This window comes from Triticum urartu, chromosome 7 (assembly GCF_003073215.2).
Source record: "Triticum urartu cultivar G1812 chromosome 7, Tu2.1, whole genome shotgun sequence".
NCBI lineage: Eukaryota > Viridiplantae > Streptophyta > Magnoliopsida > Poales > Poaceae > Triticum > Triticum urartu.
Genome location: NC_053028.1, coordinates 647,141,617 through 647,151,558, shown reverse-complemented (window position 1 = coordinate 647,151,558; position 9,942 = coordinate 647,141,617). Strand labels below are relative to the sequence as shown.

Below are 9,942 nucleotides of genomic sequence, written 5' to 3'. Positions count from 1 at the left end.
GGCGGATCCGGCCGGGACGCGCACTCCGGCGAGGAAACGGCGGCGGGGAAGGTGAGGCGAGGCGGCGGTCGACGCCGGCGAGCGTCGGTGGCGGCGGGGCGACGCCCAGGCGCACGGCGGCGGAGATGCCCGCAGCCGACAGGAGGCGCTAGGGCGGCGGCGGCCCGATCTGGCCCGGGGCGGGCCCGATCTGGGCTCCCTCGGGCCGCGGCGGCGGAGGAGAGAGGAGGGCGCGACGCTGGCGACGTGGTAGCGCGTGATTGGGCGCGCCGGCGGCTCGGCTGACGTGGCGAGGCCGGATTGGCCGGAGTGAGGTGGCAGCGGGCGGCGGACATGTCCGGCTCAGCGTGGACGTGTCCGACGGCGCGAGGATGAAGAAGACTAGGGTTTCGTCCGCGAATTTGGAAGGGTTGCACATATTTATAGGTAGAGGGAGCTAGGAGAGTCCAAATGAGGTGCAGTTTTCGGCCACGCGATCGTGATCGAACGACCGAGATGATGGAGAGGGTTTTGGTGGGTTTTGGGCCAAAATGGAGGGGTGTTGGGCTGCAACACACACGAGGCCTTATCGGTCTCTCGGTTAACCGTTGGAGCATCAAACGAAGTCCAAATGGTACGAAACTTGACAGGCGGTCTACCGGTAGTAAACCAAGGCCGCATGGCAAGTCTCGGTCCAATCCGGCAATGTTAAATACCCGCACACGAAAGAAAGGTAGAAATGACCACCGGAGGAGAACGGAGCGCCGGAATGCAAAACGGACAACGGGGAAAATGCTCGGATGCATGAGACGAACACGTATGCAAATGAAATGCACATGATGACATGATATGCAATGCATGACACGCAAGCAATGACAAGGCAACAACAGCGAATAACTGGACGACACCTGGCACATCGGTCTCGGGGCGTTACAAGTATGAAGGCGTCTGTGACGACTTCGTGAATCTAAAGATGATGTGCTGGCTCAGTCCCTCGGATGTGGGAGTCGTATCCTATGAATCCAGCCATATTTGTGCATCCCTGCATCCGCTCTTCATCAGCCGTTTGATCAAAATCTTCTGTTTGTTGTGCGTCCGCTCTTTTTTTTGCACAAAAACGCCCGCAGCCAGCTAAGTCACCCTGTAAATTTTCTAAAAAATTCCTCAGCCGATGGAAGCCCTCCTAGTTCACTACTCCCAGTCGTTTCTCTCCCAATCGGCCAATCCCTAATCATGTTCCAACCTGTGCATCCCACCGGCGGCCATTGGACACGACGTAATGCATCTACCAACGAATCACCCTCGTACGATACGCCACAACCGATCACTATGGCGGCTACTGCTGCCAGGGATGGTGAATCTGCTTCCACAACAATCGAGATGAACATGTTCATCCTCCATCCTCCATAAATCAAGAGGCAACCCTGCGCTTTGCCTAATTGCCTTGGCATCTAGTTGTGAGCAAACCCATCATAAAATCCCCTGATATGGGCGAGGACAATCTTCAGGCCAACTCCATAGTGATCTGTTATTGCGCTATTGGTATCCTTGCTATCTGCCGCAAGCAATTTCCAGTTTTGAACACAAGCATTTTCTGGTCCATTTGTATGGGAATCTTCAGTATAAGCAATTGCAGGATGTTCTTTGTTCTTTTGCTGCAGCTATGTAATGCTTGGTTTCAGTTGCCATCTCTTCTTGACCTGCTATTATTATTTCAGAAGGAGGCTATGTGCAGATCGTATCCCCACCCATCAGTCACAAGGATGATTACTTACTAGGAAATGGGTTTTGACTCCTCAATTATATTATCCACAGCTACAAATGTTTACAACAAGTGATGGGGTAGTAACAGGTCATGAATTAGCATGGTTCACTTGCATTGTTGAAGCTCGTGACACATTTGGTCCGGATTCCTCTACTTTTGTGCTGCTACTCATGGGATCTCAACTGAACAATACTTGCACGAGAGACCAGTGAAAGTTTGCCTGGTTTTTGAATCACACAATTCTGTTGTGCGCTCCTGGAAGGATCTTTCCTTGGGTTTCTCACAAATGTCAGTGGCGCTTGCACCTTCTGTCTGAATGATCAGCAGCTGTGATAATAGAGTGTTCTGTTGATGCTCACAAGTCGCTTTTGGAGTATCTGGAGCATGAGATCTTGCACCTTCTGTCTGATTGTTGTGCAGCTGTCTGAATGCTCACTCCTAGAATCTAGTAGCTGGATCCTAACACTACAGAACATGAATATGAACATCTCGCTTTAGGACGACTTATAATGTTCATGCATGTGCAGCTAGGGAATTGGGCAATAGTTCGCAAGCTCAATTTTGATTCTTGTATGTACTGAATTCTTGTAATGAATGAGAATATGTCTTTTGTCAAACTGTCTTTTTCTTATTTTCTTTAACCAGTTGCAAGTTAAATGGAGTGTACCAACTAGCAGGAGCACCATAATAAATTATGTTCTCATAACCTGAACGTGCTTTCATTCTGTTATACCAAGGAGCAACTGCTATCACATAGGAGAAATTCATGTCTAAGAAACTTAGCCAGACTGTGAGCCCATCCATTTATTCTGTTCTATAAGGAGTGTTCAGTTCAACCACTCATCAGCTAATTTGGGATGTTAGCTGATTAGTGGTAGAAGTAGGATGTACTGGGTGTAAGCATGTGGTCGCAGCATATAAGACTTGTGAACCAAATTGCGGTATGAATTATGCAAGAAACAATTCAGCTTATGAATACACATGAACCTCAACGATGGCATTCACCAAAGAAAGTAAAACACTATTTTCCTGAGAGTAAACAAGAGCTTTTATTCTATCATGCAAACATGTTTACACTGTCATTTCCAGTACAAGATCAATTCCTAGCCAAGAAAGTAAAACATTACTGTATTTTCTTGAGAGTAAACAAGAGCTTTTATTTTATCGTGCAAACAGAAGATACTAGATACAAAATCCAGATTATGGCTGGACGCACATCAGACAGAAGATTTTCATCAAACGACTGATAAAGAGCGGATGCAGGGATGCATAAATATGGCTGGATTCATAGGATACGACGCCTCGGATGTGCTCATAGGGATAGGGTGTGTATGCGTGCATTCGTAGGAGTAAGTGTATGAGCGTCTGCGAATGTACTGTGTTTGAAATTTTGTATTTTTGTAGAAATTTCAATTACACCAATTTTTCATATCTTCTAAAGAAAGTGGTTGGGATCAAAGGTTTTATGGCGGCTGCTGTGCAATTACATCACCGGATTACAATTACGGATGATGGGAAGGGCGCATGTGCAAAACCCGTTTACCCCACTGTAGGAGAACTCTTCTCTGCTCGAGATCCAACTCCCCGCGACCCCAGCCGTCACCGGAGAAGCAACGAGATGCACGGCCAGCCCCGCCGGCCGAAGCAGCCGGAGGACGACGCGGCGGCGGCGGCGAAGGCCGCCAAGCTCCGGGAACTCCAGGTCCAGGTCCTCCACAACCACCACACCTACACGTAAGCCTCCCCTTCCCCCTCCCGCCCCTCGCTCTAGGGCCCTGCCTAGTCTCTCGCGAGATCGAACTCCGACGAGTCGCTTACCCCATCGCAGCGAGGGAGATCAGGTCCTCTTGTCCGCTGCTGTAGATTTTGCCGTTTGTTTTCTTCGTCATCAGCACGAGGGAGCCAATGTAGCAGAAGATACTAGATACAAGATCCAGATTTTTGCCGTCGTGCTTAGTAATAGTACCATAATGATGAGCCAACCTTTCTGGGTGTATATGTAGGTACACTGAGGAGGCGCTGGGGCTGAGCTTCAAGCTTCTCGAGATAAACCCGGAGGCCTACACGGCGTGGAACTACAGGAAGCTCGCGCTGCAGCACAACCTCAAGGAGCTTTCTGACCCAGAGGCCATCAAGTCTACTGTTGACAACGAGCTCAGAGTAGTAAGTTCCGATCCATCGGGCTGAACATTGTATCGGAATTGTCCTATGTTTTGTGCTTTAGTTGTTTCAAGTTTGAGTGTAGTCGATTGCTTGATGATCATCAGCTGTGGAATTTGAAATTTTGAAGGTGGAGCTTGCTCTGAGGCAGAACCCAAAGTCGTATGGAGCATGGTATCATCGCAAGTGGTTACTGAACCAAAAGCTTGCCCCTGTGGATTTCAAGCGTGAATACGGCCTCTTGGATAAACTGTTGAAGGTGGATGCGAGGAATTTCCACGGATGGAATTACCGCAGGTAAATTTATTCTTATTAGAAATTAATGCTAAGATAATGCCTGCCTGCTTGAACTGATTTCCGCCATTCACAGGTTCCTTGCAAAATTTATGGGAGTGCCAGAAGAGAAAGAGCTTCAGTACACAATGGATAAGATCAGTGAAAATTTCAGTAATTACTCAGCATGGCATAATCGTAGGTATGTAACTGTTAATGGATGTCTGATCTAGATGTCTTCCCACAAGTCCATTTTGGTGCCTGGATGAGAATTTATCAATTTATAAGCTACCCTAAATCATTTTTTTCCTATAGTGAGAGATGCACAACTATATTGGCAACTGGATTGATATTTGATCCATAGAAATTTCAGTGAATATGATGTAAAATAGCAAAGGATAACCTGAGGACCTAGTTTCTTATGATTCAGGCTTAACTGAAGATGCTTACATTGTTTGACTAGTTTTCCACGTTTTGAGTAATGTATACATTGTATTATCTCAACCTTGTTTATTTCATATATGTAGTAATGTGTACAATATCTCACGTGGTGTATTGCAGTATACTTCTGTCCAATCTGCTAATCCAACAAAGTGAAGGTTTTGAGTCAAAGCAGAAGATCTTTTCAGAGGAGTTTGAACTTGTGATTCAGGCACTTTTCACAGACCCTAGTGACCAAAGCGGTTGGTTCTATCACCTCTGGCTTTTAGCTCAGACATCTACCCCTGATAACCCACAGCTGATTTCATCTTGGCCTTCTAATGGTGCAAAGCTCAGTTTATGTTCGGCCAGGAAAAATGAGGACCAGAACATGGTGTCTTCCCCGAGCTCCATTTGTTGTTACTCTTTGAAGGAAGGGATTATACCCATTGTGCTTTATTTCAATGATCCCGTCAAAGGATTAAATCCAACAAATGTGAAGTTAAATTCTGATTTTGTGTTTGATAAGGATCTTCAATGGAGGCCCCTCGTGATAACCGACTCCGGGTATTCCAATTGTTGGGCCACATATCTTGAAATTAGAAACAAAGATTGTAGCACTTCACAGCAATTTTCTGTTGAAGTAAGCATACCCTGCCCAGATGATATCATGTCAAGAAGTGGCTCTCACTGCAATTGCCCTGTACATTTTACATTTACCATTGAACTGGGCAACAATAATGACGAAGCACATGATACCGATTTGTTTCATGACCCAATCTCCTGGAGTAGCTCAGAATCATTCCAGTCTCATGGGAAACCCAGCTGTGTTGCTTTTGATCAGCTAAATATCACTAGTGCCTTGGTTCAAGAGGAGTCAAGATGGAATTTGGATAGACTATCTGATGAAATCGACCTTTTCAGAGATTTACCTGATGAGAATAGGTTAGGCTCTACATTACCTTTTTCATCAGCTGATTAATGCATTTGACCTCCATTTTCACATCATACTCTCTTCCACAGTAAATTTGCGAAGTTGACACTAGCACGGCTATTGCTTGCTTGCGCTGCAATAAAGTCCCGAGGAAGTTCTTTGATTGAAAGGAAGGGATATTGCGAAGAGGCGCTAGGGTTCTTCAGTGACTTGATTAATTTGGATCCTTCTCATAAAAGGTATTATGAAGATGAGCGGAGCTTAGTCCTAATGGATCAGGTAACATGGAAAATGTTTGAAAACAGTTTGCTTAATAGAAGATCTAGACAATTTAGTATCGCTCAGCTTACTTGGTTCTTATGAAAAATAATGGAAGCTTCTAATATTTGCGGAATCGTGTACCTAAAAACATTCATTTCACCATTTTGACAACTTTAGATTCATTGTTGTTTACAAGTTCTTTTATCCCACATGTAGTTAAGGCCTTTCTTTTTCCGCACTTATAATAATGAGGCTGTAATGTTAAATAAGTGCAAATTGCACCTTTAGTAACCGTACTGTGCTAAACCCAATTAATCAATGTATATTCTTATCATCTGCATAGTTCTTGAAAGCATATAGTAATCCAGGTAAACTAATTCACACTTTGATCTGGTGATACTTTGAGCTTATCAAAATTTGAATTAACCATGTGATATTTGTAACACCTTTTGGGACTATGGTCAATCAAGTTAGAAAGATAATAGTGTCGGAAATGGCGGAGTTTGATTAGTTCGCATTTTGCAGTAAAAGATGGTCTGTTCATGTTATTATATCATTTTATGAATCTTATTTCGTAGCCATCTAACTTTTCCTTTTGGTGCAGCTAACATGTGACATGGAGACTTTCATGAAGTACTGTTCAGTCCAAGTTAGATCAAATTCAGCCACATTAAACCATGTGCAACTTTGCAGATTGTCTTTAACACGCATTGGATTTACTGAACGCATGTTGTGGGTTCAAATGCTGGACCTAAGCCATAATAAGCTCAGATCCATTGAAGGTCAGATATTAAAATCTTATAACTCTGGTCTGTACTTTAGAGGCATTTTTTATACTTATCATTTTAGTGTTACTATGGCACCTGGAAAGCAAACACAATTTACAGTTGCATTAAGCTAATAGCTACCGCCAAAGATAAATTGCTTGAGTTAGAAGCTGGTATCTGATGAATAATCTTCACGGTGCAATGTCTACAAGAAACTAAATTCTTGACCTTTTCAGGTTTGGAGGCCTTGCAGCAGCTTGTGTGCCTGAACATCAGCAACAACCAGATCAGCAGTTTCACGTCACTCGAACCCCTGACCAAGATAGTTTCCTTGAAAGCGTTGGATTTGTCTTTCAATGAGATCGGAGCTCACCCGATCGACACAACACGGTATATGTGCTCATCTCCGTTTTCACACAAAGTCGAACGGTGCGAAGCCTTCGAGGAGTGCCGAAAGAAAAGCGTCAACGTGGAGGAGTTCTGGGACGCCATACTCTTCTTCAAATCCGTAAACCTGGTGCAGCTTGACATCAAGGGAAATGCGGTCGCGGACAAGGATAGCTTCGCCACTGTTGTGATGACCCTCAGCCCTTCTCTCAAGTGGCTCGACGGCACATGTATCCATTAGCCGTTCATCGGAGAGTGGAACTTGTGATAGAATGGGGAAAGTAAACGCTGTATACTGCTATTTTCCCTAGCTGCCATTGTCTGATTCATGTATTATTACAGTTAAGCAGCTCTTGAGAGACTAATACAATCACACAAGTATTCCTTAGCTGTTGTTTTGCAGTTGTTCTTTTTTTAAGGCACTATTTTGACCAGTGTGATTACTGTTAGAATCGTATCCACCATGGGCATTTTGGCAGTTACCACGAACCTTCACAGCAGAAGACTGAAAAGACCAACTAAAAATACTCTTACATAAAAGATCAAAACAATCTTTCTGTCTGTTGTGCAATCGTGTATGCATCAGGATTGCACCAGCCAGAGTAATTTCACTTGATCACTTAATCCAAAGTTAAGGTATTAACTTGTATATGTCACCAGTTATCGAATTTATGTACAATATCTATAGTAGTTGATTGAAGAACTCAGAGTCAGTGACACTGATTGATGAAGATTTAAGGGGTGGCACTTTTTCCCATGGAACTGAAATATGAATACAAGCTTGTACTAGCTGAAATAACAAAAAATATGCAGGGCAAGTCCAATATGGCAGAACCGATTACAAATAACAGTCACAGAAAGGTCTCCACTCTCCAAGCACAGATTCATCCAAGTTACACAGCTTGAGAAACCAGAAGAAGAAAGAAAATTCAGAAGCATCCTTCACTTGCACAGGGACAGCAGGGCCATCTGCTCTTCGATGAAGCAGTCGACATGGCAGGAGGAGCGGCAGGACGCCGGGATCAGGATGAGCCCGAGGCACCGCTCCTCCTTGGGCGCCGACGGGAAGGAGCGGCGCGCGCTGCGGTACTCCACCGCGTCCTGCAGGATTATGTTCCCCTGCTTGTCGACGCAGTGGAACAGCCCCAGGAAGTAGCGGCCGTCGTTCACCCCGACCAGCATCCTCCGGAACAGCAGCTTCCGGAGCGTCGCCACGTGCTGCGAGCCGCTGCCGGCGGCGTCCGTGGGCGCGGCCGAGCTGTTGAGGTGAGGGTCTCCTGCGGTGGACGGGATCACTTGGCCGTCAGAATCAGATGGTCCTTCCATTGCCCCCCTCCCTGTGCTGGACTGGGGAGCGGGGACCTGCACGTACGGGTGGTAATCAGATGGGGCCCCTGAAATCCGGTCGGCGAATCGCCGCCGCTGCGCCGCAGCCGCTGGGGTTTGGCGAAGGGGAAAAGAGGGCGGAGTGAAGGGCGAACGGGGAACGATGTGACGCGAAACCTTGGACTGGCGAGGGCCTCACCTGAGCAGCGGAACGAAGGGCGAGGTAGGTGGCGACGCGCCGCGAGCGGCCGCCGGAGTCGAAGCGTGTGCAGGCGGAAGGAGGAAGCACGGCGGCTCCGGTTGATGGAGATCGGAGGGGGGGTGGGAAGGAAAGGGGACGATACGGGCGGACGCATGGGCCTTGTGGGCTACTAAAATTCACGAGGCGGAGTCCGGATGTATGTCAAAAAAAAAAGTTTCGATCGCGGTCAAAACTTGAGTATAAAACTAGTAATAATGTAGGTGCAATGCACGAAATTGCATAGGAGCATTAGGCGACGCAGCCCACATCATACCCATCCAGTTGTCTCGGGATCAACACCCACTATATTAGCCTCTCTGTATTATGTTCATTCATTGCTCTATATCTTCGTCTGCTTCCTATGTATATTGGCCACTGTTACAACTGACTTGACAGCTGATTTATTGCTTCATTTATGAGAGATGAGATGTTTCTCTAGCACTATTGTTTTACCACACTGTACATTGTTGGAAACTTAGACTACTGCGAGCTCAACAATGGCGAGAAGAGGTTTTGTGCCGCGTAAAGATTGCAGCGTTTTCTGTCTTGCTTTATTCCTTATAACGGAAACGGGAAACGGATCGTGTCCGAGCTTTGCGGCCGCGCCATCCCACGGCCACTCTCGCACGTCCTAGCGATGCCGCCGCGCGTGCTTGACCTCGTGCCATCCCACGATACACGCACAGCAGCTCGATCCTATCTAAAAGGAAAAGAACCGGTCATGGCACAAACAGACTCGTGCACATGCGGTGTAGAATTCTGAAAGCAAAAACTACCTAAACTAGATACAAGGGCGCCAGGATTACAAGGTCAACATACATTACATGTACGGAGTCAGTGTAATATATCAATTTTTACTTGTTCAGTGGTGAGACAATATATTTAAAACCATAGACAATTACTTTGGCTCTCCGATTCATGTACGGGCAGTGACTTTCTTGCCCAATGTATCCGGATGAACAGCTGACAGGAGCTGCATCCCTATGCGTGGGTCCCATGATCTAGACCTGTGTTCAAACCCTTGTCGTCCAAAACGCAGGCATCAATGTCGTTCAAAACGCATAGCCATTATATAAGCACAAATCCAAATACTCATTTTTAGGACATTATGTAAATAAATTCAAGAGATTTTTCAACACATTTCATGTTTCTTTTAGCTCAACTGAAAAACTGAGAACATCGTGGTAATAGTTCTATAAACTTATTCATAATAATCCTAGGATATTTTTAAAAATCCTAGGAATTATTCTCTTCTAAATATCTGATAATTTAATAATAAAAATTCCAAGAAAGGTATAATTAATCGCACAGTCAAATATAATGTACGATGTCACACACACAAATGAAATTGCTATATATTTTTACGGTGCTTCTCCTGGTCATTGTTATTAAATGGATGTGTACCAAAGTCTTTGTCATTTAATGCTTA

At 45.5% G+C, this 9,942-nt stretch overlaps 2 protein-coding genes across 3 annotated transcripts; one reads left to right on the top strand and one right to left on the bottom strand.

Moving 5' to 3' along the window:
- Positions 1–3,248: 3,248 nt before the first annotated feature.
- Positions 3,249–7,334, top strand: LOC125520182 (geranylgeranyl transferase type-2 subunit alpha 1). Its single transcript, XM_048685021.1, has 8 exons — positions 3,249–3,478; positions 3,748–3,907; positions 4,035–4,201; positions 4,275–4,379; positions 4,739–5,542; positions 5,621–5,810; positions 6,397–6,574; positions 6,796–7,334. Exons 1-8 carry the CDS (start codon positions 3,363–3,365, stop codon positions 7,185–7,187), a joined length of 2,112 nt encoding a protein of 703 aa, XP_048540978.1. The 5' UTR covers positions 3,249–3,362; the 3' UTR covers positions 7,188–7,334.
- Positions 7,335–7,673: 339 nt separating this feature from the next.
- Positions 7,674–8,656, bottom strand: LOC125520483. Of its 2 annotated transcripts, none has more exons than XM_048685428.1 (2): positions 8,472–8,656; positions 7,674–8,223 (listed from the first exon to the last, which is right to left on the bottom strand). In XM_048685428.1, the coding sequence occupies exons 1-2, from the start codon at positions 8,626–8,628 to the stop codon at positions 7,889–7,891; spliced, it is 492 nt and encodes a 163-aa protein (XP_048541385.1). In that variant the 5' UTR covers positions 8,629–8,656; the 3' UTR covers positions 7,674–7,888. The 2 variants fall into 2 exon arrangements, with proteins under 2 accessions (XP_048541385.1, XP_048541386.1); XM_048685429.1 differs by having other exon boundaries at positions 7,674–8,308; positions 8,472–8,606.
- Positions 8,657–9,942: the final 1,286 nt, after the last annotated feature.

Bases quoted from the DNA above. Each gene is read 5' to 3' on its own strand.
- LOC125520483 (XM_048685428.1), bottom strand. From the start codon at position 8,628: ATGCGTCCGCCCGTATCGTCCCCTTTCCTTCCCACCCCCCCTCCGATC. The intron at 8,224-8,471 runs GTGAGGCCCTCG...CGTCCACCGCAG, and splicing joins CCCTTCGTTCCGCTGCTCAG to GAGACCCTCACCTCAACAGC.
- LOC125520182 (XM_048685021.1), top strand. From the start codon at position 3,363: ATGCACGGCCAGCCCCGCCGGCCGAAGCAGCCGGAGGACGACGCGGCG. The intron at 4,380-4,738 runs GTATGTAACTGT...GGTGTATTGCAG, and splicing joins TCAGCATGGCATAATCGTAG to TATACTTCTGTCCAATCTGC. The intron at 6,575-6,795 runs GTCAGATATTAA...TGACCTTTTCAG, and splicing joins TAAGCTCAGATCCATTGAAG to GTTTGGAGGCCTTGCAGCAG.